We start from the raw sequence: 27,848 nt of genomic DNA, 5'->3' as shown, positions 1-27,848 counted from the left end.
CCACAGGAGAAGGTAAAGATTACTTTTTTTCGCTCCGAGACATGAGATATCACATTTGAATGCATGTGTGAGCAGAAGACGAGCCATACTTTATTGCTCACACATATGATATGGGTTTCTTTTGGTTGGTAGCGGAAATTCCATCCTTCTAGCATGCAAAGTACATAGTTTGATTCTATTTGAGACTGTGCGTTTACTCTACGAAGAGTATCCCCAAGAACGCTGTAGTTCAGAACACAATTAGTCCCGGGTAATTTGTGAAATTTTACCTGAGAAGTAGATCTTGCGTAGCATCGGTACTACGCAGGAGTGATGTTCGCAAACACCAGAGAAAGACGGAGCAAACAGAAGCGCGATTTCCGTCAAGAAGCAATGTAGGTAATTATCTCAACTACTGGGAATATAAAGACTCACAAAAGCCAACAGCATTCACCCCAATGATGAGATCTCCATGCAAGACGCAGGAAATGAATATGAAACAATCGCAGTAGATGTAAACGAGCTGCGTTTATTTAGGTTTGTTCAGGCGGCAGAAGACCGGGCGGTAGTTTCGGAGAGCCTGTTCTCCTGGAAACTTATCGTATGACGCAGTATGAATATCCGTACTTCTCGTGGTGTGTTCGAGATAAGGTTCTAGGGGAATCCGGTACACCTAAAAAAACTGACACATTTTTTGAGTGATACTTTCAGTGTACTTAAGTTTACTTCATAGTGGCATGGTCAGTTTCACCGTTTGAATCTTGTGTGAACAAACACAACCCGGCCTGATTATGGTAGATTAGGAACAGAATGCTATCAAAAATAATTCCCGCAAACCTTCATTGCGGCTGCCTTCTTAGATATACGGCTTTGGGTCCTCGAAGGTCGACTACATAATCCCTCCAAAAAGACGTCAGAAGAGGAGCTATTGCCTCAGTTAGACGGCATCACCGAGGTGCGTCACAGCCGATACATCAAGAGTGGCCAAATATCATCTAGGGGAATACCATATTTAATATGATCAGGATATAAGCCTACCCACCGTAGTTACTGGCTTTCTTACCTCACTTTACTGTCCGCAATGATCTGCTGTGAAGACTAACCAGAATGTTTGCACCAGGACAGGAGGTAGACTGTTCAAACGAGACTGCTTGAATGTAAATTCTGTAAACCACGAAGCCACTTGCAATTGTCTAGGTTTCTTTTGTATGTACCGACCATCAGAGTTAATCTTAGGGCAAAGCTCGATTCCTTTGGATACTTTCTAGTGTAAACGACAAATTTCTGCATGGGATTTCACTACTGGTGGATTGCTGTCGATAGTGATGTGTTGCTCCCAACGTGAAAAAAAACGTTGCGAAAACTTGTGCCAGCTTCGAGTTTGTCCTATCTTTGAAGAGATAGTAATAGTTAAAAACATTGCTCACTTTTTCAACGACCTTAATGATCAGGGGTCTAGTGCTGGCTCACCCACTATTCTACCTGGGACCACGTTAGACCCATTTTTGACTGGAGGTATTCGGTTTAACGTGATTCATTATCTACTGTAACAGTTAGAAATAACAGATATATTCGTTTCTTGTTCCAAATGATGATAAATAGAACAACTCAGTGGACAGAATTTCATTCAGATTCATCTTCCACTCCTACTTCATAGTTGAGCAGGTGCTGAGTTATTCATCACCACTAGTTCAGCATTTCACTGATACAAGCAATAGGTAAAACCACATCTTGAGATGCCATCGAAGGAAGGTCACGCAAACAAAAGATCCATCTACTAGTATACAACTCACGGGATCAATATTTCCTGACAGTTGTTTATCAGCTGTTTTCCAACCATAATCACCAGTAATTGTTGAGCTAGCTCGATGAGGCAACCACCGTTATTACAGTCCTCATTGCGCATGCCAAAAAAGTAGGTATAGTGTCCTGGATATCCGACAAATCTGTATGGATAGAATAGATTAGGCATGAATAATACAAACATGCTGAGTTCAAAACAGTTTGATGAGAACCTGAGAACCAGAGAAGTTGGTGGGGGAGTACTTTTCAGAGAATATATCAACAAATCTGCTCTGATTAGAACAGGAAACACTCTTGATTGAATTTTAAAGGATATTTTGAAGCTTCAGGGTCTGTTACCTGTTGAAACATGCTGGATTTCTGCGATATGTCCCAAAATGTTGCTGCAATTGTTTTCCTGTCGTTCCGAAATAATTGTCGGTAAAATAACACCATGGTTTCTAGGTTTGACGATGTCCAATGAATATCAGAGTGGGTAAAACCACTTCTTCAGATTTACCAAGTTACGTATGGCGTTTGTTTATCTAGCTAACCAAAAATGGAAAAACGGTGCTCATGGATTCTCTCGCTGCAATGTAATCGTCCGATGACTTGACATAAGAGTCGGCACGATTCGCTCAAACGAACAAGTGTTTTATCATGTGATTGGTCAACAGATATGAACAACTTGAAGATCAAGATAGTTTCTTTAGGCTACTTAACCGTGATTACTAAACTAGCAGTCGTGACAAACCTACAGCAGTTCTTAACACGTAGTCCTCCAGCAAGCAATGCCTTCCGAGATCCCTTTCTGAATGACACTACACATTGATGAGACTTCAAGTGATTCCATGAGGGTTGAATTTTTTCAGCGAGCTTTTGCATCCAGGAATTCAACACTTGGACTGGATAATCGGAAAACTGAGTGTATGATACAGAGGTACACCACATTGCAGTAGTTCCCTGAACGCTAGTGATTAAAAAAACACCAAGGGCATTCCATGAGGGTTGAATTTTTTCAGCGAGTTTTTACATCCAGGAATTCAACACTTAGACTGGATAATCGGAAAACTGAGTGTATGGTACGGAGGTACACCACATTGCAGTAGTTCATTGAATGCTAGTGATCGAAGAACACCAAGGGTTTCAGGAGCCGCATAAAGAATGTAGTTTTGATCAACTGACGTAATGCATCAGAGTCGTACACGCTCCATATTATGGTGCTTTGGCAGCTGAACGTCTTCAGCACTAAATAACACAGTAGAGGTGAAATGCATTCTTCATCAACCGTAGTGAAGTTGCACTCACTTCACCCATACACCTTAGCAGTGTCCTGACAATCAATCTTACATCTAGATATGCATATTACAGAAGCCGGACATTATGTACTGGAAAAAAACCACACCCTGATCACTCATTTAGAGAACCTTCACAGGCAAACCCTATTTTTATTCGCTCAACCGAGTAGATCATTATCTTTCACATAGAATTGTCTGATTATTTAATCACTAACAAAACAATCTGTTGAATCCCGTTCCACAGGCAGTACATACGGATCAGTTGAGCACCCTCACGCTTAGGATGTTTTCGATTTGCTCTGCTGATTCCCCCTATTTTTACTTGGACAACTATGGATTGCCGTTGGAAGACATGGTCATCTTGAAGAGTGATCATAATAGGGGTGAATAAATCTCAAAACGGCGTTTTGCGTTACTTTTTGGGAAGCTTATTCCCCAGTTGGACTATCCCAAAGTAGAAAGACTCGGTTTATTAAGATCGTTTTCTTCATGCATCTCCTTTCATACTGCGTGTTGAGAACTCAGTGTTGAACCCAGTTCTCATGACGAGGAAACAGTATAAGCCGTGCATGGGTGGGTAAGTAGAACTGAAGAAAGAGGATACCAGTAAGAACTCAGTCTTTAGTTGGTGGGACGATGGGTAAATCCACGACAAGTCAACTGTAGCTTTATTCGTTTGCTCCTTTGCGAAAATCGGTTTAAATGCTACTCGGAAGTACTGACGTATGAGAAGTTACAATTTTGGGATGGCATCATAGTTCGCCTGCAGGAGTCACGTAAATGGAAGCATCAGTTTTAGATACTAGTGCACAGCAATCGGTGCCCTCAGCCTCCATAAATCAAGACGATGTCATCTTGAGTTTGCGCCTGCATTGCCTTGTAGCTTAGCATAATTGCTGAATGATCTCTTGTGTGGAAAAAGTACATGTGTAACCAGCTTTCTCGGAATATGATTGCGCCTTTATCCTATGCATTCGGCAAAATCACGAGCTTGGTACTTATATCACCCTCTGCGGGAATCGACAGCAATTCGGACAAAACATTTGGCTACTTTGGAGGTTTTGAGAACATTCTGCAGATTTATCACGGGGGGGGGGGTGATTGTGCGAATAAGCCAACAACTGGTTAGAACTGATGTCACACATAGACAATCTTTCGACACCCGGTTACGACCTTTGTCATGCATGCAGTCATGTATGGTGTGTTTGGTGAGAATGCCTTGCGTGTCGTGAGATTTGTGCGCGTGCGTACGTTACTTATCGTGTACAGTGGGCACCCAAGATTGGGTCTCGATGGCTCTCTATAGGCATCAAGATTTTTCCACAGACAGTGAAGCATCGGTGTTGAACACTGATTTCATGCTGTCGATGACGATGATGATGATATCCCCACAGGTGTGTTGACGACCGGACTGAAATAGCATCGTCCCCCAGTTTGTTTAATTCTTTGATACTTACACCAGCGGCTTTAATGGAGCCTGTTTTCCAGACGGAGCCTAACTGGTATCGGATTCCAGGTGTGAATCAAGGTTAACTGCTCTGGTAACAAGAACAAAAATCTACGAACGTTTCTGATTATCCTGAGTTTTTGTCGAACGTGCATATTTTATTTGTTCTGAGAGTTAAACGCTAAGCCGGATTCATTACTGCTCCAGAACACTCCGAAGTTTGGTCCGGAGTCGACCCCAAGCCATTTCTAGGAAGCTGGATGCAAATATTCTAGTCGATACTCACTAAATGCCTATGATAGATGAGTGACTGAATGAATAACTGTTCGGGAGCCAGCCGTCCCTAATAACCGAACAGCACATCATTTGGACGGATGTGTCACGTGCAGGACACGGGCCAAACGAAGGCATGCCCTGATTGGTCAGAATGCCAGCCAATTCGGGTCAAGCATCCTTGACTGGACACTTCTCGTCCCCTCACGGAGATTCTGGCATGACCTTGTGGAACACTCTGTGACTACCCTATAAATACAGTTGTACTGATTTTCCTTTGTCTCCATAAAGGGCTGTGTAGAGCTACCGTGCGTTTTGATATACCATAGTGGGCGGAGCAAGGAAGCCAAGGGACCGATACAGAGTTGCATTACCGTACATCAAGACATAACAATAACCCAGTGTTACTAATTCAACTACTGATCCGGCGATCCGTAATGTGCAACGTTTCATCCTCACCGAAATGAACTTTTTAACCTTGAAGGTTTTAGGTGGGACAATTGGGTGGGCAGAAACAGGTGCTTTTGCAGGAACGTTAGCTCCTGGCAAAAGATGCAATTGGTCCACAATATGTCAACGAGGAGTTCCCCGCGGATCATTGAGTGTAATACAGAATGGAACTACAATCAGTCTTGGTTGTTCGCCGACCTTGACAGTTGGATTACAAACGTTTCATCACCAATCCAAGTGACATTGTCAGTGCGGCATTGAGTGGGTCAGTCTAGTACAAATGCACGTTTATGAAGCAAGGCATCCTTTCAATTAAAAAGACAGCAAAAACATGCGATGATTTATTGAACATGAGTAGTTTTTTTAAACAACTAAGTTGACAGAGCCGACCGGAAATGACCGATTGTCCCAATGAAACTTGTGTCAACTCATTCCCGGTATGCCTGCAAACTCGTTAGTCGCAAAAATGTTGCCATCGGTCAGGCCAAATAAACGAATGACGGTAAACAGCTGCGAATCCTGCTGCCACATTCAACAACACTATTTGTTTATTTGGATAACAAAGAGGAAGAGCACCTGGAGAGCAAACAGGTGATACCTGCTCTACAATCGAATATGGTGAAGATAACTGGGGTACACGATACGATGTCACGTCGAAACAGACTGAAATAGACTGCGCTTTTGTTTCACACACACCTACAAACCATCAAACTTGGTGAGGAGAAGGCAAACGATTCTATCTCGAGGTAGTATCAATAGGCTGTTGTGCAACCTAACGACTTAGCGAAACATAGTCGCAGTCATCCTTTTTCAGAACGTAGTCAGATTTCTTGATTAAAGTTTGTCCACACTGCTTTACTGAACCCAGCTGGTTTTACAGCAGTGATGAAGAAATGTCGTTTGCGGATTCTAAAGCCACAATGTTATCCCACTTCTTCGGTATAATATGCAAGTAAATCTGATCAGTGTTCAACACTGATGTTCTCTGCCGTACACGTGCCTATAATGTTAACTCTTGCCCGAAGTTGGACACCACTCTGCGAGCTGGACTGATGTCAATGTGAGACTCAAACGTATCTCTGGATTAGGACGTTCTTCAACTGGTGGTCTTGCGTGGAGGCTGAACCGATATTCAAGGTAGCAAAGATTTGTTTGACACAATATATAAACAGATGGTGCATGGTGTTTCAGGAGAGAAACGCTTTTCTCCGTACAAAAGAGATGCTAGTTATGATAAATCCTTCCCCGGAGTAACCGACGGAACACACAACACGTATGATTGCTGAGATCTCTTCGACAGCCCTCAACGGGTCTCCTCCACTTGGGGTTCATCAGGAAGGCGCGGTTTTCAAGTTTCTTCTACCTGAACCCAAACTGGACGGAATCTGCCAACTACTTTCATTGACGCATCAAATCGGTTTTAATGGCAGACTCAGCAGAATCTAGCTGTATCTCTCATTCAGGTAGAGCAGAGGGTTCACACAAACTCGCGGAATGCGCCTACCTGAAGTGCTCTAAGAATGACAAGACCGGTTGTGGGCTGTCGTCTATTATCTTGCGACATTTTCAGTAGTATCTAACGTCCAGACATTGATGAATATTGTGTTGTTTTTCCTCGGGACAAGAAGTTTCAGAATGATTGTGAAGCATTTAGAGATATACACCCTGGATCACCATAAGGTGCCTTCCAGAAGGCATGAAAAAATGACAAACAATATATTCTGCTGGTGCTATTGCGTAAATTTGGTCACTTAACATTTTGGACAGGAGCGAAAGGTCTTCAAAACAGATTCAATCGAGTATGACTCACCGTCCTTTGAAAAAAGCGATATACACGATTGACGAGTAGAAGTTGATAAATTGGAAGAGAAATACTTTGAAGATCAACTGATTATCAAACTCGCTTTGTGTTCGGTGCATTTCTGAAACAAGGGGATAGTGAAGACATTCAAGTTAGTGAATAGTACAGTCTTTCTCTGAGTATTTTACAGATCTCAAAATGATTTAAAAATTCAGACTCATCGAAACGGATGATTTCGGGTTACCAAAGCCGTGGCTGGTGCTGTCCGAAATATGCACGGACGAAATCTTCGGATAACAACCACTTTTTATAGCCTTGCAAGTATTGTCTTGTCTTGGTTCGGTATTATGCCTTTTTTTGCCGTTATCCTTTCCCTGGTGTGTACAAATCTATCAGTTGTGGAACAGATATGACCCATATAAGATATGGGAATTACCCAACTGCCAATGCCTTCATTAACAAAATCAGCACATAACGGTCGTTTGGCGGTTTGGAACTCAGGGAGCGTTGCTAGTATACAGTACCAGTATACCAGTACAGAAACCTGGTATTTTGTTGACAAATACTCAGTTAGCCACGTCCATTACCTTAGGATAGTTGAAACCGCACATCGAGTTAGCCTGCCTGGTGCTAAACTTCCTAAAGGAGAGAAGCGTAACTAGGGACTCCACGTATTCATGAATGTATCACGAGTTGGGCAAAAAAAACACCTTTTTGGAAACTCGCAGCGTTCCATCCTCACAAACTATTATACTACTGCCCTGCATGCCATGAAAGCGCATCTGAAATTCTTGGCGAACACGTGGCAGAAAAACATGAAGAAAAACGAACTGACTTACCCCATTCTGTCATTTTCTGAGCCAGTTTCTCATAAACTTTTCCCAGACACATGATGACAACCAGGTTGACAAGAGCGCCAGACATGCTTGCATATATTCCGGCGTTCGCACGCAACAATTTGTTTTTGAATAATGGGACCATTATGAGCAGTCTGTAGATTATCACAGCCACGATAAATACCATGACAAGGACGATCTGGATGTTAGTAAAAGGGGAGAATGACAGTCAGACATCATCAGTGTAAAGCCGTGTAACAAATAATAACCAATCTATGCTGAAAGACCGAGAAGCACTGTACAGCTGTTTCATCCTTATTGGGAATCATCAGCAGTGCGCATCTCACGAAACTCCGAAGAGTCTCGAACCCGCGACCTTCCGGCTAGTAGTTTGAACACTTAACCGTTCGGCCACGAGTGGCTGATGCTTCACTTACAGGACGAAATCCCACAAAAGTCTCAAATCTCCTCACACTACCAACAATATGTAAGTAGCTCAGTGGAAGAATAAACTTCACTCGATGAGTGAAACTTCTATCTGAGAAGTCGTTGCTCGAGGAGCCAGTCAACACGTGTGACCGCGTGATGTGGATCCCGTGATTGAAGGATGAGCGGCGCTATATCCTGTCTAAGTGCGAGTTAATCACACTGCTGATCAGCCACTCGTGGCCGAACGGTTAAGTGTTCAAACTACCGGCCAGGAGGTTGCGGGTTCGAGACTCTCCGGAGTTTTGTTAGATGTGCACTGCTGATGATTCCCAATAAGGATGAAACAGCTGTACAGTGCTTCTCGGCTTTTCAGCATAGATTAGCTTCAGTTGCAGGACGAAGTCCCACAAAAATCTCAAATCTCCTCACACTACCAACAAACAATCATTCAGGTGTGATACACTTCCGGTGCCTAGCTGCCATGCCACACGAAGGCCGAGCTAGTACTAAGTTGCCCAAGTCCAGACGGGGACAGTTGAGGTGCTGAGGTTGGATTCCAACCACGGACCTCCCGGTAGGTAATTTCGCGCCTTAGCCACTGAGATATGTAGAGTTTATCCTAATGCATTATGAAAACATGGCGTATAGTCTATTTTCAACCATGACTTGCGTTTTTTAGTGAGCACTGGCGCATTGAGCGCATTGGCTTCGAGCTACGTTTTCTCAGGCAAACCTTTCACAAAAGTCTGTTACATACCAGCTTGGGTCTCAAGAGAATCTACCGGTCTTTACGGCCTTGAGCAGAAGTCTTCCTCTCTTACCTGTGCAAAGCAAACCATCGTAAATGTCTCAAGGATAAACCCCACCATAGGAATACAGTGGCTTCCTCCTCAACTCTCATTGGCTGGTAACTCCCCTGAATTGCTCAAAAGAGCGTATCACAATCACTGTGGTACCCTGTCTCTGAGGGTTCCATCCAAAGAAGAGGTCAGTGTTCAGGAAGAAACTGTGTGGCCTGGAATAGTTTCCCATGGGCGCGATTGTTTTCTTTGTTACCAGAGTACGTGCTCGTGACAAATGAGTTGTAATTCATGGTAGAATGTCGCTAGGTGATACGAATCACCTTCCCTACTCGCTGCTTGGTCAACGATGTCTATGGTGAAACCGTCCAGCTATAGCACCCTTTTGGTGCCTAACTGCCATGCCACCCGAAGGTTGCACGAGGGCTGGGATACTGCCAGGTTGCCCTAGCCTTGACAGGGGAAGTCGAGAGGCAGAGGTAGAGTTCGGACCACGGACCTTTCGGTCAGTAAATTCGCGCTCTAACCACTTGGGCCATCTCGCCCCATGCCTATGATGAATGGTGTTCTAAACCAGTTATTTCAGAAGAGGCAGATTCGCAAGAGCTACTCAGAGTATTTTCATACAGGAAACTACTCACAAGGTCGCTGAAAATCCTTCATTAGCCGATGAGAAGCTTCGCCTTTCTTAGGACTCATCAGGCAGGCGCAGTCTCCGAGATTCCGTCAACCTTATGTTCTACTTGAACCCAAATTGGACTGATTCCGAGAAATACACTCATTTGCAAATCATTTTGGTTTTCAAGAGAGACTCAACTGAATCTCTCGTTTATGACGGCTGCCCTTGTCATTTCTACGGCCAACAAATTTAGGTTTTGTTTTGACGCCTGTTTGACAGGACTGTAACTGAGTGAGGACGGCATCAGGAGGCCTGAGTGATACTCCATAAGGTTGTGATTTATGCCACAAGTTCACACGTACTAGTTGTCCAATGGGCCTTAAGCTGTGAGAAAAATTATTTGGGCAACGTATAGGTAACCGATAGGCCGACCAGATCATTCCATTTATGGCTACAGCTACAGGGGAACCATTAACTTAACGAGGCTAATTGGCATGTAAGACCCATGCTGTTAGTGACCGCAACTGCTTGAAATCATATTTTCTCGTGCAGCCTTACTACCTCTTACCAATCTTGCTGGGAGCCTGTTCAGCCACAAAAACTCTCCCAGGATTTGGGCAATAAAGTCGTCGTCTTTTTGGATACGTTCCATTCGTTCCAACGAAAAATTTTGTACTTTTTTTGAAGCTTTCATTTTTTTAGATATCTGATTGCATAAGACACTACCACAGACGCAGGATCCCTTGTCTCCGGACTTTAATAGGCAGTTTAAAAACTTGGACTCCATCATTAAGGTTCTCTACCGCGCAATAGGGCCGTCACATTTGATTTTTACACCACAGTTACTTTAGCCATTGTTAGTATCTGTGTTCGTTTCTTATTCCAGTTCAGCATAAAAAAATACCATTGTCTTAGGACAGGCTGAGTCGAAAAAACGACTCTGTCAGGCGAATTATTTCGTGAATAAATGATTTCTGAATCGAAACTCAAGATCGAAAGTCACAGGCTGGTGTTTTGGGGAAGAACAATAAGTCTTTTTAGACACGCTTTGTGGCTGACAGTTAGTGCTGCCCGGTTCGTTAGTCTACCACCAGTTGATCAAACGTGATATTGAAATAGCTACCAGAATATACTGATGGTAAAATAGCTCTGAATAGCACTAAAAGAGGAATGCCAGTGGGTGTACACATTCACATGTACAAAAACCGACCGCAAAAATGACCGCTATACACAAAACTCTACTTGAAGCGCCGAAAGACAACCAAGTGTCTACCACGGTTGTGTTGACTCGCATGTTGGGAGTTCCTGGTCAAGTACGGGCAACGCCAACGACACGCTTAAACCACCGAATACGACAATCGAGCGTGAACATGCTTGTCTGAGCACACCCGCCTTCTTCTGGCAGGCACGAAAGCTGATTGTTCTTTGGAAAGAGTTCGAATTCCGGCTCGGTTGGGATTGTGCGTTGTTGATAATTTAGAGGGACAAAACTCGAACCCAGTGCTTCCAATATGGTGTGAGCTGACTAGCAGGCAGAGAGCTTTCAACGGATAGAGACTCAGTATTTAATAACGGAGCTCGGTACATAAAAATATCTTGGTTTGAAGTTTATGCTGGAATCCCTTCAACTGTTTTAGACGGTACCAAAATAGTAGGCAGAATAATGACACTATAATAGCCTACGCTGCATCTTGCACCATTGAGCGGATAGGCCACGCGGCCTATGTGCCTGACCCCCAACAAGAAACCCAAGTTTTGTGTACAGGTGGTTGAGGGGGATAAATATTTGGAAAAGACATGCTATTTCATGGGCTCATCCATGGATTTTATAAGCCGTATTAAGCAGTTTCTGTGGAGCATACCTATTAATTTCGTTAGGAAAGTAGCGTCTTTGGGAACCCACAAAATTCAGCGAACCACTCACCATCCACAAAACACAAAGAAGGCCGGCTATAAGACGCAGGATCCGTCGTGTCCGCGGAAAATGTGGTTCCAACACTCCAGTGATGGGATTTTTTGCAATTTCCGAACATAATGCACTGTACTGAGGCCGAGGCCGTTCTTCCTCCAACTCATAGTCCAATACGTCCCAGCGATGGGCCAGTTTCGCATTTTTTCGCTTCCAGTACTCCAAGAAGGTGACTCCTGAAATCACAATACAGCATTTGATTATAGCTAATATGTGGGCGTACGAGCATTGGTGTCTACCCTGTGAATTTGTGTTTGTCATTATTCTCTATAAAATTTTGTGAGACCGAAAACCTAACCAACGGTGACAAAAGGGATATGGAGGTTTTTTAAAGGAACTGAATTCTTGTCAATTAGATTAAGGTGTAGTCTTGAATGATGGGCGGATGACAATGGGATGGGATGGGGAAAAAGTTTGTAGAAGCCCCGTGGGCAACCGGAAGAAGGGTGATCATATTACCCCGGCCGATTTTTCATGTGAAAGCCTTCCGGAATAGAGAGACGATTACCTTTTACCATTCACAGGACATTTTGTCGGTATAATAAACATCTAACCCTTCCAAGATAAACGCTGCCTGAAAGTGACATGCAGACTCTAGCTAAGCATCTTCCAATACTCTGTTTGTTTTGCTAACGATAACCCTGCACGATCTGCTCACCGTGCACATACGGCTCATCTGTTAGGCTGTGAAACAGGCAACTTCCTTTCCTCACATGGTATCCTCAACATTGTCTATCATCATGAGTAAACGTGCAAGTGACGGTGCGCCACAGGATGGCTTTTAGTGCAAAGCACCCGACCTATTTAAACGATGGTGCCCAGGCTGATGAGCTGACGTCAAAATGCGACGCAACTCCACACCCTTTCATTATGGGGATGATGTGAACTAGCCTGTTCCTCTCCAAACTGGACTCGTTTTAAATATTTCTCACCACGCTTGCATTTTGATTTGAAATATCAAATTCTGACCGTTTAGAGTGTGGACACATGTAGAGGGTCTTGCTCGGGATGGAGGTTTGTTGACGAGTCAATTAAAACTCGGTTGTTTTTCTGCCTATCCCTCTAGCATAAGCAGCACCGGTTTTAACCAAGACAAGGAAAGCGCGGTATCGCTTTCCTTCACTCATGATTCCGTTTGACAGATTGGTGCACACCTGTAAACCAGGAGGTAAGTACGAGGTGAATGGACGGCAATTAGTCTACACAACGATATTCCAGAAATCGATTTCATGTAGCGCCGTTTGACAGCTATTTTCCACTCAAAAACTCCTTTCAAGTCAGTTCACCGAAAGCCTGTTTGTGGAATTCACAGGTGCGAATATGGGTTGTCTTTTTGATTGACAAATAAGTGGAGTTTTTTTTAAAGAGTTCTTCGAAAGAACTGAATCTCTTGGGATTATTACTCAAAGGTTCTAGTGTTGTCATACTACCGAAACCAAAATAAAGTTTTAATGTGATTTCCTGTTGAAGGACAGTTGAAAGAACTATCGAAGTGTAAGCACAATGTGATCTTTAATTTTGTCGGTAATGTGAAGAAATTTAAGCATGTTCAGTTGAAATTTCGTCCGATAAATGAAGGCAGCCTATTCTGAAAAGCCAGAAAGTAGTGTCCATCCTCATTGGGAATGAACAATGCGCATCTCGGAAAATTCCAGGTCGTTTCGAACCCGCTACCTCCCGGTTAGTAGTTTGGACACTTGAAAGTTCGGCTACGAGTGGCTGATCAGAGGTGTGATTGGTTCATAGTTAAGCAGGACGTAGCATCACTCATTCGTCAACCACTTGCTCACTGGCCCTTCTAGTTCTCACAAAAGCCTCATCCGTCCAGTGAAACTATTCTTCCTTTGAGCTACTTATAGATTGTTGGTAGCTTGAGGAGATCGTGTGAGCAACCAGTTGCCTCCTCATATGAACCCCCACCCCCAGGTTGTAGATTTCGCCAAGGTCTGTCCTGACAGAATAATGGCACTAAACATGGTTTTCACGCTCAATGAAAAAGTGTTGATGTTCAAACAATATACCCACTACCGAGGAGTCTCCAAAGAATGATGACGTGGAACCGGTGCAAAGTAATCGGGACCGATACGTCAGCTCCATGAATACTAGATCGTCTGAGGTGTACTTCAATGACGCAAATAATGTTGGTGAGCATATTGATAAAAGTGAGCACTATTCAGTTCCGGATTGGAAAATTTATTCTGATCATTGAGTCACTCGCCCATTCACATGTAAACAGCTAATGGACAATAATAATGTGGCCACTGGAAAGTGGCGTTACTGACTTACAAACGATGCACAAGCATAATACAATGCAAAATTTTATCAGTAGAGAAACCGAGGAAAGGTAGCGTTTGGGAACTCACCCCAAATAACCATAAATATGGCATAAAATACCGTCCCTGGGTGATCGAATAGGTACGAGACTCGTAAATAAAAGCACATATCTTTGAGATGCCAATAACGACATCCTTGCTCTTCGTCACATATCGGACACATTACATTGTCACTGTCGCATGCTTCGTTTCTGCAAGACAACAACAAAGTGGGACGTGCATGTTAATCTAATAACCCGCTCGGGAATGTTGGTCAAACCAAGTGACCCAAATCTTTTCACCTAGTTTCGGAACATATATGTTAGGGACCGACCAGTGTCCTAGAATTCAGTTGTTCTCTCTTTTCGTAGGTGATCGATTATTGTATTACACTGACTGCCTTTATTCGAACCCACGACGTTCCGAAAAAGTCTCCAAAGAACCATAAAGAACGTCGTATTCCGTGCAAACAAATTTAGAAACTGAAAAACCGGAGCGAACTTGTCTACTAAATGAAATCAAAATTAAATAAAGACAATGTTCGAGCTTGACAGGGCATTTTTTCAAGTTAGCCACTGGCCCCATTTTGAATAACTCACCTCTCAGTACAATCGTGAAGTTGTGTTTTAAGGCTATTTGTTGACAACCTTTCGGATATGACCAAAATTCGTCTGACTTTTTTTGGATGTTTGGATAAAAGGAAAACTGCAACTTTCGCTAGCCAAGCCGTAGAACAAATGTTGAGTCTAGAAAAGACCAGACAGGCTATCAAATGCAATTGTGGATTACCAGAGGACTTGTCTTTGCTCAGTTCAACTCTCAAAATGGAAATAAATCCACTGGTTTGAAAAGGATGAGTGCATTAGAGATTTCATCCTCGAATTCGACTGTCTCTCACGTTGCTCTCGACTTAGATGAATATCGCAACATCTCCACTGGATAAAGTAAATGGTGAGGTGATTTCATCGGAAGACTCGGAAAGGCTGCGAAAACCTTGTTAGATAGTCGCAGGATTGGAGCCATGCTCGAGTCACACTTCGAGCGCGCAGCTGATTCCATCGCTTGCGAACGCGTTGTCGCACTCGCTCATGACTAATATCGCCGATGCACTGAAGTACATGAGGCTAGGATGTCAAAGAAAGTAGGTTTTTGAAGCCCAGAAAGTGAACAGTCACCGACCACAAATAGGTCCGAACCGGATTCAACGCTGAAGTCAGCTGACTCGTTCTCTTGGTGACGTCCACGGCTACACAAACTTTAATTCGAAGGTTTCTATATGTCCGTAGACCAAGAAAATAGACCAACTTCGGGCTTTTCGAGTAACACATGATCAATACCGTCATTAGGACAGATCACCCGCACAGGTTATAGTGGTATAACTGCCAGCCAAAATCGGCGTCGGGCTCATTACGTTTGAGTGTTGTGGTTTCCAAGTTCACGAACCCGACTATCACCCACAACTAGAAGAAAAGCGTTCAGCAGATTTCCCGCCTGGGAGCTCTTGATAGGTAATCAGAACAGGTTCTGGGTCGTTTTTCGGGCCCCTACGGGCAAGAAAAACTCCGTCAACAAGTTAGTTTCGGAATTTTTCTTCTTATGAGTTCTCACCCTATCTTAGTGAATCAGCAGCAGAAAACTAAGGAAACGTTACCAAAAAAGGGTTTTTCGTGGTGATGCTGTGAAACTGTTGTTTACTATTACGACTAATAATGACTCATCTCTGACTATACAATGTTTACGATTCGTCAAGAAAGTGGATTTCTCAGCTGAATACCAATTCGCACATTCATTGTATTTTTCGTTCATTTGGATAAGGTTGAAGAGAGACATTAACGAAGTTCCGATGAATGACTTATTTGCGACGGTCGAATCTATCGTGACATTCACAAGGTACAGTACTTCTTGAATATCAGCCCTTTCGAAGTCTGAGATTGCCTTTGTGCTGCAAATTCAGTCAAAGGACAGCATAAACGGAAGGTTCATTCAATGACCAACTGAATAGTCGATTTGCAGCATTCGTCAAGTAAATGGGGGGTTTAGTGTAAGTCAGTGAGTGGACCACGGATGCTCCGTCGGGGATGGGTGGTGAATGAGTGAGTCAAAACTGTCTGTCGTTTTCCCCCGAGTACTACTTATATTCGAGGATAATCAAAAGAATAGGGAAGTTTCCGTTCAGGTGCGTCGCACATAGCGAGAAACTTGTGTTACCGTATTAGGTATGTTGGTCTCTAGAGTCAAACACTAACGTTTATCATCACTGGTTTCACTGATTGGTAAAGCTATTGAGGGCTTCAATAAATCACTTTTAACCGGACAACAGATTTTCTTAACAGTAGTAGATAGCCGCTCGATCACGTGTTTTCCTCTGAATACCGGGTTCAAGTAGCCTCTGCAACACCAGTTTACACAGATCTTATATGTAATACTGTTTGACGGAAACTACTTCCACATATTGAATCTCGGCCTAGTAGCAGCACCCTGGGACAAGTTGAAGAGCATCACAAAAGGGAAATCTGCTGAAATCTGTTAGCTACTGATGTTTAGCGAAATCGCTGTGACGATATGTTTCGGAATAACAGGGTTTACAGAGGCTTCGCGGCTAGTCTATAGAGCTGTAGAAGCTCGTTGATTGAGCTCTGCAGTGTCAGAACCTAAGTTTGGTCTGTTGGCGTCATTCAATCAAGCTTTGCAAACCTAACAAGAAAATGGGAGGCACATTCACAGAACATATCATACAAACGTGAGAACTGACGTCAAGTATACTCAGTTAAATAACCAAAGACTCACGATGGAGTGTAGTTATTCATCGTGAACAAGCCGTACAGAAACACCATTATTCCGACAATTGCAGCTGGTAAAAGCCAAGCCGTGTAAAGACCTGAAAAACAAGAAACAAACGGAACAGTGCTAAGAACGGAACTCAGTTCACCTGGAAGTACAAGGCCTTCGGCTGTTTGTTCATGGCTAGATAAATCCTTGGATAAAGGCAGGTGGGTGAACGACTTGGGCCAAAAAAACTGTTAAAAAATGATCTTTTGAGATGTCTGACAAAGACGGCGGGAAAACATGCATTGTGGTATGAATAAGTTTCGAATGAGTATGTAAGCCGTTTGAATCCGTTTCCGTCCAGAACACATGGATATCCCTCATAAAATCACGTGTACAGTCGGTGTGACGTCACTTCTAACCAAAAGCCTCCTGACTGAAACCGTGGAATTTCTAGGCGACTATGTGGAATCTCACTCAGCTATTGTCATGCTTCACCTTCCCATTCTTCAGGATCCCATTTCAGCTCAGCAAGTTTCGTTCACTTCAATGGAATAACTTGTGCCGTCAGCGGGAGCTGGTATACAACAAGTACTTTTAGATGGGGGACATTTTGATAAAAGTTATCGCAAAAAATGAGATATGCTTAACGCCTGTCGTCTTCTTATTTAACCCAGTTCACTCGTGTGAGTTTAAAAAAGGCAAAGGACTTTCACTTTGGGACGTTTTGATCATCAGAAATGGGACCGATACCATATCTTGCTGCGTAATGGAAATGTACTGGAATTTCACAAGGCTTCTCTCCAATAGAGCATGGATTCTCAAATGTTATTTCGCAGAACGGGATAGACATGCATTAAGGATAAGCTCGCGGTGGAAACCGAACAGCTGAAACTGTAATTCGGTCCATCCACCAAAAGCATACATCTACCTTTTTAGCTACATAAGGATTGTCGGTTGTATGAGGAGATTTGGAGATCATCAATTGAGATCTCGTCCTGTAAGTGAAGCAAGTTTATGCTGAAAAGCCTAGAAACACTGTACGGCAGTGTTTAGTATATTCGCAGTTGCGGTGTCAAATCTATATCAAGAGAAGTGATGAAATGGTGCATATGCGAGCAAAATGGCTCGCACTCCAGCGACGCCGTACACTGTCAGTTGACTCTGCCGCAACTCTGATTGGACCCAGGGTCGAATCGGCGACCACAGAGCACTAAATCGACGCAGGACATGTAACTCAAGGCCTTAGCACAAGGCAAATGGTCACAGTCACTGAAGTTCCTTGAGACAATATTTGTTAGTCGGTTTGAGCCTGTGCTCGCCGCCCTAGAGAGACCCAAAGGTTACTCAAGGACTTAGTATTATCGATTAACAGCGTTGCTTCAGACTTCCAATTGATGGCTGTGGTTGTAATTAAGTTATTCTGTGCCGAAAGCATGCGTGAGGCAAACATCCGCATATGCGCGCAAACGAGCAGATACCGACTGAGCTTGCTCGTGTTATTTGGTAAGAATGCAACGGTAGGAGGTCACGCGTGACCAGGCTACGTTTCCATCAAGGTATTTCGAACTCGGACAATTTTTCATCGTAACTGTTTGGGTTGTGGTACGGGCGAAAGGGGGAAGGCTTTCACTGCGGAGTTGTATATTAGTGAAACACCAACTGAGCAGTTATAGACTATTGGACAGGGGACCAGAACTCTCATATGCATCTGCTTACAAAAGTGAATATACATCTCTTTGAACGCGTCTTCCTGAACTTTCCTGGATATTCATCGACTGTTTCTCAAATGCAAGCAAATGCTATAAAGCAAACCCGCAAATTCCGTGATAGATATCATTTTTCCAGAGACGTGAAGCGGATTAACGGGGAAACCATATACTACTCGCATGTCTCATCAGTAGTATCCACCGTTACGCGGGTTGTCGGAATTTTCCTGAAGTTTCAATCAAAATCAAAACGTACCTTTGTGCCTCCACGTCCAATCAGTGGTTGCAAGGCACAAAACAACTTATTTCCATAAATATTGGCAGGGATTAGCAATTCAACTTCCATAAAGTACACGTTTCGAAAAAAAGCACGCCACGAAAATTTCTTATTGTTGGATGCATGAAACCTTTCTTTTGACGGCCCCATTTTGAAACTCGCACATAAAGTGGCTTCTAGCTAAACATAGAGGAACCTGTTTTATTTACTGGTCTTTATGGTACTCGTGGATTTTATCGCGAATGCCATTCAGTGAATTTCCTTCGGTGCAGTCAACTGGAAGCAAAGGCGTGAAGAGAAGTCACCACAAAACGAATCAGTGTTGACATGAGAAGTGACTGAAATGTATGACGCGCTTAAGACCGATCGGTCCAAATTCGTGAAGTTCTCAATCATTTTGCCAAAAACACAGGTCGGTATTCCCGTTCTGCGCTGACGCAATTTGAACAAGTTGTGATATTTACAATAGTTGGACAATTTGAGGAAGCAGAGAATCAGACTTAAAATTTAGATCATATAATGAGAATAACGGTCGATTTATCAAAAACATGATCTGGTAGTTGACCGAGTTTCTCTCTCCAAAGATTCGCCGACTTATTGTTTTTATTGTTTGTTAAAATGCTCACGACAAATGAAAATACGCAACACAGAGGATAAATTTGGAAACAAAATGACTTTTCCTGTTGATAGTGCAATTTTTACTACCTACCAAATAGAAAGGTCCGTTCAGCACAACCCTGAAAGACCAGTTTTGGCACTTTGTGAAAAGCAAAGGGTTGTTTTGATAAATTTGAAATTCTGAAGTAGATTTACATCAACACAGCCCTCCAAATTGTTACGACACATTTTTGAGCCCGTTTTTCAAGAGTTAACTCACCTAACCAAGCAAAATAGAAGCCAATCTTCTCTCCGTAATACTGGCGGATGTGGTTAACAGGCTGGTATCGGTACCAGCATCCCCATCGAGCCCAGTACCAGTAAAGGATCTGACGAGGATTCATTTGTTCCGGATGTTTCAAATCTTCTTCGGTTACTTCATATGAACCCTAGATGTGGGTGGTAAGGACACACTGATGACAGGTAGATGTGCAAATCAAGATAGGTGATGTAGTGATCGGCTTGATTAATGCTGGGTCGAGATGTGGGAAACAAAATTGTCAATTCAGTGATGGACTTCTATCGACAAAGCTGCTATTAGCATAAGCACAAAATTTGTCGTTATTTCTGCTCTAGAGAAACACTTCAACTGTTACGTTTTGAACACACGAGAGCCGCCCATCAACGCAAAGAATAACGCTGACGTAACCGGGCCGACGCAACTAAATTCTGGTTTTCATATGAGCGAGAAATTCATTTCTAAGACCGATGGGCTATATTAGATGCCCCTCCTGCACTAATCGTTGAAAGTGGCAGGTTCGCTCGACATACTGGAAACAACCTGAGTATACCAAGGAAGCATGCTGAAACTGCAAGTTCACTTTCCATCTCACCTACAGATTTCTACCATAAATATCTATTCATTATATAACAACATGCAAGCCGATGTCAGGAAGAAGACCATACAGCCACTCTGGACCACAATACAGATATATCCGAAAACGTACGGCCGGAGTTCGAAATATTCCAAGTATTTTCATTCACAAGTGTTTGATCCTTGCTTACTAAATTCCATTGCATGCGTTGCAGCATACAAGCGAAAGAGTTCATGGTGAGTAGGGACTGATACGACTAACTGCGGTTGATCCTGACTACAACATACTTGATCAAACTCTTCCCTTGCTTTAACCCACTGTTCCCTGCGTCAATCTCATGTATTCGATATTCACCCACAATCCATCATAAATTGTTTACCCTTGACGTATCCAACCAATTCTGACGAACTTTTTCCGCGCGCTTTTTGACCGCTTGCGTTACCACGTGCTGTGCGCGCACGTTTTTCAGTCATTCACGTTGACTTATTGTTCTCACCGGGCGTTCTTTGGACTTGCACCAAATTGTGCAACAATTAGAGTGAAATCTCCATAAGTAGAGGTTTGTATCCTTTTCATTTACGCATTCTGTACGTGTGATACCGCGTTTTATTGATATATCCCAGGATTTCTTACTTCTTGGCTTGTGATTTCGCGCGTCACTCACCTGGGCTTCCCGCGATACCTCATTTACACACATTTAGCATTTGATTCATATACAGTTGGATTGATGAGCACAGACTCTCAAAATATCCTAATTACAGAAGGTTAACATCGAAAACAGACTAGTAAATTTGGTCCGGGATCATCAAGGCTACAGGCTTTCGACCAAAGACTGACGATCTAGTGATTGGTTTCCATAAGATTTTCAGACAACCCTCGCAGTGACAATTTTGGAGGGAGGATCTGATAATACCGAGGGTTTTGCAGCGTCTCTCTGGGACATGTAGACAGTTTTTTGCAGCTTTCCCAAGTCAACAGCGTGGGTTGGACTGTGGTCGATTGGTTGCGGTCGTTCTCACTCAATCGGTGAGGAAGGCCCGCATTTTTGAAGCTCCAGAGGTTTTTGCCCATGCTTTATCACTGTTGCGCCACCTGAAATCCCCCCTAGAGCTGAGCATGCAACGGACCAAACTGATTACAACTGATAACATCAAACGAAGGTAAAGCTCCGTTCTTGATTTCTGGCCACCCTAAACCGTACAAACAGGCTTTTTTAGTGTACAAGTTCCGGGAATTTCTTTGGTGAACCCGCGAAGCGAGTTCCTCAGTTGACGGTAGAAACGCAAGTGTGCCATATGTTGAAGAAACGTACAGCTCATACCTTATGACCTACAGGTGGTCATCGAGATGAAAAGGATTGCAAGTGAGAAAAGATAGCCACAGCTACACTTGAAGTTGGAAACTGTGCATGTGCTGTTTTACAAGGCAAAAACAAGAATTACTGGACGCCTGTTGCTCACCTATAAAAGACTCTGAGAACCTACTGCTTCAGTGCATGAACCAGTTGGACAAAGCCACGTAGGGAGAGAGATTTGGTGAAGTAAGAAACTTTACAAAATGAAAGGGTTTTATGCAGTCAAAAATGCAGAAAAGCTCCCTCAGCTAATGCGCACAGGTCAGACTCAACAAAATGACAATCAGTGGATTATACAAAGATAACATCAAAGTTCTAATACACCAAAAGAGGCAGCGTTTGGGCTGATCGATGCAATGCTTCCAAAAACAGCTAATTTGGCTCTCCTGAGCCGCTCAAAGAGAACCATGGTCCACTAGCTTAGATTCCACTGTTTGTGAACGCGCTAATATGCTCTTCTGTCTGGCTGATAGGCCATATGAGTGAAAGACGCCGGCAAATCTGAGCGTTCTGCTCCGGTTAAGTTGTCTGAACTTATGGGAAAACATGCATACCAGACCAATTAGCCATCATGTCCTCATTAAAAAGTATACTCAAAGTGAATGTGCCAACAATAGATGTATAGAAACTACACACACGTCACGGTACCTTTACTAGTGACGTGCACGATGAGAATCCGGGAGAATCAGGCGGGATTTATGGTACAGTCGTTTTCATTTTGAAGTGCATTTGTGCACGCTTCATCATCTCATTAGTTCTGGTTCGTTTCCTGTCTTTTAATCAACCGCACATGTACAGGAACTTTCTGAATGCATGCATGCCATGCTGGTTTGATGTCTCTATGTAATGCTCACACCTGATGAGTCCATTCGAGAGCATTTTAAAACACAAGTACGTGTCTTAAGATCTTTTCAGCCCCAGGATTTTCGTCATCCGGGATGATCTTACACAGTACTGCGATCGAACGGAAATTACGATCTGAAATGTGTTCACTCAAACACGTGCTCAGAATATATAGTATTTGACTTCGAATGACCAGAACATAAGAATATTTATGGTCATTCTGTGAGTTTACTACCGAGTCATTTTATCGAAGTACACTGGAAAGATTGCTTTTAGACGCTGTTCGTGAATGAGTTGCTCCATAGTCGGTGAACCCGGTCAAAAATCTCTTGAGAAAGAAACGTCATCCTCTTGTTTTCATCACTCCTTGCTTGCCAGAGTCCACTTTCCGCAATCCTTGAGTCCAGGCTGAAGTGGTGTTTTCCATCAGCGGAAACACGTCACAGTATTTAGCATTAGTTAGCGTACCACCCTGTCAAAATATATGAGAATTATCTTATCGAATCCGACCAGTATAGAGCAAATGAAGCTGACACTCTCGTGCATGTGATTCAACTAAGAAACCGATTTACTAGGCTTAGAGAGCCTGAGGTAGCCAGGAGTCACGAATGCTTACGCTTCCGGAGCAGCTTGCACTTAAATCAGAAAACGTTTTGTTCCCAAGGCCGCATATTCGTCATCTTTCCACTGTAAAGTGTCACACCGAACGGTAAAGACAGCCTGTCTGACCTCATTTGTCCGTGGTAACGTTCGTCCAAACACCCAACGCGTCCCTCATCCCATTCTCCGTAAGCAGCCAGTAGTACACATATCGCTCATTTCGGCGAAAAGTTAATGATATTCGTCTCTTAGGGCCGGAACCCATTGAATTCGCTATATCGGCACGATGCAGAGCCCCCGAGATATCTTCGCACACTGTCAATCTGTATTTGCTAACCCATTCAGACCCCGCCCAGAGGAGTTAAACGTAGTTAAACAAGGATTGGGCCATATGCTTCACTTGCTATCGCGCGTCTCTCTTCGAGCAACTGGACGTTTCTGCTTCACATGGTGTGAAAGGAGGCTCTGTAGCGGTCCTCATACAATATCGGTGCGTAATTCCATCCATTCACCATTGTTTCCGTCGGTCTAGCATCTATCATGCTATTATCGAGAAGGGACCCTATTCAAGCCTACTATCACATCTTTGTGGTTGAGAGTGACACACACAAAACTGTTGTGACCATTTCGCTTGGTTTGTCCGAATTCACAAGGATGTCCTTTGGTTTGAGCAATGCTGCACAGCAAAATACTACATGGTCATCATTAACAATGCTTACTTTGACCAAGTTTTATAGCCAGTCATTTGCCTATTGGACACACCTCTTATCTCCGTGCTGCTCTGAATGCCTCAGATAATTTAACAACAATCAATATTGGGAGGTAGTTTCGTTGTCCGAAGTATTCTATTTCTTCTTTCTAAACCTGACAACAGCCACTGCATCCCGATACGCTATCAGATGAACCATACCGCAGCTATTCGCTCTAAATTGCCAGCTTTTGCACTTTCTACTGAAAGTGTAATTGTGGATAGTGGGTTTGATTTCATACGCGGACTACCACTGATCTGGACGTCAACCCTGAAGTGGGACGGCTCGAACTGGGGATCGAGCGAACATTTTGTTCACTGGATTATGTTTAGCGGCACTCACAAGTTTGTGATGTATGGCCCGACAACGTGGACAAAGTAGTCAAAGTTTCAGGCTACTCTCAATCACTCTAGGGACTTGCTTTGTTGACAAAAGGTAAAGAAGTCAGCGATAAAGAATAAAAGGACAGATAACCCTTGCTGGAAAAGTTCGACACTGATACTGTGCCATTAAACGTTGATAAACAAGAGTGGGGACGCACAGCACCCTACTCCTAGATTAGTCACAATACGAAAGCATGTCTTGTGACTTTAAGCCTGACATTACCAGCCTGGCTCAGTCTATTGTGGTTTTCAGTGTTTCAGTAGCTTTAGTACAAGAGTCAGTCTATCTAAGGACCCCCATGAATACGAAATTGTACCTTGGCCCGTCAGTCGTAGCAGTTCCTCCAACTGATACATTCAACCTATCTGGTTTTCCCATCTTCATAATAAATGGAGTACTACACATACACGGACAAGCAAATGGAACATCGATGAGTAACACGTGATCATGTCATTCAAAACGAATTGTGACAAGTATCCGAAAGGAACTTCTGTTGTGTTAACTGATGTGCAAATCAAACAGCAACAGAGTATCTCTTGCTGCACTGCTGTGGCACTCAAGTTATCATACATACAAGCTTGACGAAAACCGTTGCGCGGGGTGATCCTTAATGCTCGGTCTCGTGTTTGGCTTAAGCGAGACAAGTAGGCCAAAATTTGTGTCCAAATCGAGGACAGGAAAGTATCCAATCACTATTGCTTTTTTTAAAGTCAAAGTAGCAATAAAAAGTTGGAGTTGATGATATTTATTTGGCACCTAAAAATACCAGCAACTGACGTATCAAAGGGCAGGCCTCTGACTACCGCGTGAACCCACGAAAATTAGCAGGTGTTGCATGATCAGATTAATTATCAGGGTGAGTGAGTCTAGCCGGGCTACCAACCGTATATTGGCCGGAATAAAATCAATAGTGGTATTTCTGTGTCCAATAGAAGAATGCTCAACAGCGATCGACCTCACGGCTGAAATGGACGATCGGCCAACGAGGATCACGTGATGTCTGCTAAATCAGTTCTTACCATAGTCGGTTTCAAACCGAGTTACCTCTGGCCATCTATCTCACGTGTAATCCTAAATGGCATTTATGAGTCTACTGACCTTAGGAGATCACAGTGAGAACGTTTGATCCTACCACTCCAGGGTAGTGTCTTTCGGTGAGTTTAATCGGGGAAAGTGACCACACGTACTCGGATTGATCACCATACTGTCAGTTAACACAAAACCAGATTATCACCCACATTAAACTATGTGCATTGACTTTTTCATTGTTCCTCCATCATTTAGGATAACAGATGCTACGAGATGTGATAACTACACAGAATTGGAAGTTGCGTACCACAAAAGCAAGCTACTATTTAAATCAATGGATAAAAAACGCTCCTTGTGACTGGTTGAAGTGAAAAAACCTAATGACAAAAGGGTGTTAAAAACAGTTAAGTTGGTGCATGCAATCAGAAAGCCTAAAAACAGCAGCTAACCCGTCAGGTACAGCAAAAACAAACCAAGATAGAAACAAGGCGCCTGTGGCCCAATATAAGGCACCACTGGTTGTATTTGACTCAGAGTAGCCGACATAAGATCAAACACAAAAGAACATTGCCATCGAAACCATGCTTCTCAAAGCTAACCATGTTCAAATCACGACTCAGCCAGGAAAAGGGAAGATTTTGTAGAATGTTTGTTAAAACTGTCGAGCAAAGGGAACAATCTTTTGGGACTCCTTCTGGAAAATGAGCAAAGTTCGGACCAACAAAATCCCGTTTACTCCGTAATGGTTATCACTCGTGGGGGTGGGGTCAATTGCTTTGAGAACTTCTCTGTACAGAACAAGTAACAGAAAGACACAGATGTCTCTTTTATCGATAGTCTTCTACAACTATATTTAGGCTTTCCACCGTGTGTTTGATAGATTTGGCATGATTGTCCCATATCAAGGAATACTCGCACCTCGAGCGCCATTTATGGACGTCCTCTACAAAACCCAGGATGGGAGCAGAGTTTTCCACTGATTCAATTCGCACATTAAATTCCCTTATGGTTTTGCACGAACACGCACCCGCGTAATGCACACACAATTGCACAGGGAGCCATCGATTCTGCGGCGTCCTCGCGTGGATGGATAGGACAAGCATGAACTCAATGTTTACTGTCGCCCGGTAGAGCATCGATGGAATTGAGTCAAATGATCACAACTGCACTACATACCGGCTTGTGCAAGGGCTGTGATACTGATGAACCAGCTGAGCTGAAGGGAACTTGCAAAACGTCTCCGTCGACTGGGGTACACCGTCTTCGAGGAGTTGAGAGCCCCTACTTCTACGTCGTTCATCAAACCTGACCTAATCGCTGTTCGAGATCGCCGTGCAACTGTAATAGACGTCAGCATAGTCTCGGATAAGCGTGGAGTGATAGTGTGGAATGAGAAGAAGCAGAAGTATGGGGCTGATGAACATTCCCTCGCCATAATCTCAGCCCTACATACCATCGGTTGTGATATCGACTTTTTGGTTCACCAACCGATGATCATCTCTTATCGAGGGATCTGCTTTCCTCAATCCGCTAAGGCTGTTATTGGACTGGGACTTCCTAAGGTCGCAGTCAGTGACTTGTGTTTGCTTGCCATTGTGGGCTCCCTGCGTACTTATGACACTTTTATGCGTGGCACATGGCGTTGAAGGTAAATTTTTGCCATTTAATCTCACACCAGACCCAGTATGACGGTCACTTTGTGCCTGATGTGCGAGTCTTGACTGTGCTAGCGCACACTGCGCCTTGAAGAGCAGAGCATTCTTTGGTTGTTGGTCTTTAGACGCGTGTTCCCATACCAAAATCTTTACATACTTTGGGATTCATCTCATCAGACTGGCACTGCCCTTGGCATGATCTCGAATGAGACGTTTCTCTCTTTTCTCCCATATTCTCCTGTTACTCTTTCGCATTCATCGCTTGCACTCACTTTTTATGTTTGTGACCATGCTCTTCAAAAATAAATGATAATAGGCTCAATTAACAAGGAGCCACACTTGACGAAGCCAATCCCCGTTCGCCAGCTGAACTATCGATAACTTTCGGTGAGCTGCACGAGCAGCTAGGATTCGACGGCACGCAGCCAACCGGAGGGGGAAACATCTGTTTAGGCAGTGAGGATCCAACGATCCTGTCGACCGTAGTTTCAATATTGGCTGTCAGCCCGACTGCAGCACACTTTGGCAATAAACTTTGACCTTCCAATGAAAGCATGATATATATGTATTCTTCTTTCGTTATACATCAAACGCGGCTCACCAGCATCCAGGAATAAACAGCACACAGTATTAACAATAAACGGTACGCAAACGCCCTTATACTCAAATTTCGTAGTGATGTGGTGTAATTGTGTTGGACAACGTGACATCTGAGGAATCTGGCGGCAGTAAGGGTTCAGGATTGAGAATACGGATTTCAGCGAGAATATGCTTTCAGCTCATCTGAAGGGGTTTTCACACACAGAAACAAATTGGTAACCAGACAGATCAAAGAGTGAACAATAGTCAGTTGGCGCTTGTTCTTCGTTGACCGATCATTAGCCAGATCAATCGGGTTGACCAAGACAGGTGCAGCTGTACACAAAGAGTTAGATTCAGTTGACCGACAACGATCAATTCAGGTGCGTTTGACTGTCGAACAGTTTCGATCCCTTGTATGGAACCTGATAAACGA

At 43.4% G+C, this 27,848-nt stretch overlaps 1 protein-coding gene across 1 annotated transcript in view; it reads right to left on the bottom strand.

Moving 5' to 3' along the window:
• Nucleotides 1–27,848, bottom strand: part of T265_07620 (hypothetical protein) — a gene marked incomplete at both ends in the record, with an annotated part of 112,011 nt that overhangs the window by 37,706 nt on the left and 46,457 nt on the right. Inside the window, 7 exons of the mRNA XM_009173188.1 lie at nucleotides 1,773–1,925; nucleotides 7,040–7,151; nucleotides 7,870–8,065; nucleotides 11,639–11,859; nucleotides 14,047–14,207; nucleotides 16,783–16,873; nucleotides 19,625–19,793. Of these exons, the coding sequence (XP_009171452.1) occupies nucleotides 1,773–1,925; nucleotides 7,040–7,151; nucleotides 7,870–8,065; nucleotides 11,639–11,859; nucleotides 14,047–14,207; nucleotides 16,783–16,873; nucleotides 19,625–19,793 (1,103 nt within the window). The remainder of the gene's footprint in view (nucleotides 1–1,772; nucleotides 1,926–7,039; nucleotides 7,152–7,869; nucleotides 8,066–11,638; nucleotides 11,860–14,046; nucleotides 14,208–16,782; nucleotides 16,874–19,624; nucleotides 19,794–27,848) is intronic.

This window comes from Opisthorchis viverrini (genome assembly GCF_000715545.1).
Source record: "Opisthorchis viverrini unplaced genomic scaffold opera_v5_178, whole genome shotgun sequence".
In the NCBI taxonomy this organism is placed as follows: Eukaryota; Metazoa; Platyhelminthes; class Trematoda; order Opisthorchiida; family Opisthorchiidae; genus Opisthorchis; species Opisthorchis viverrini.
The sequence above is the reverse complement of the archived record's forward strand: the minus strand, read 5'-3'. Positions and strand labels throughout refer to the sequence as shown.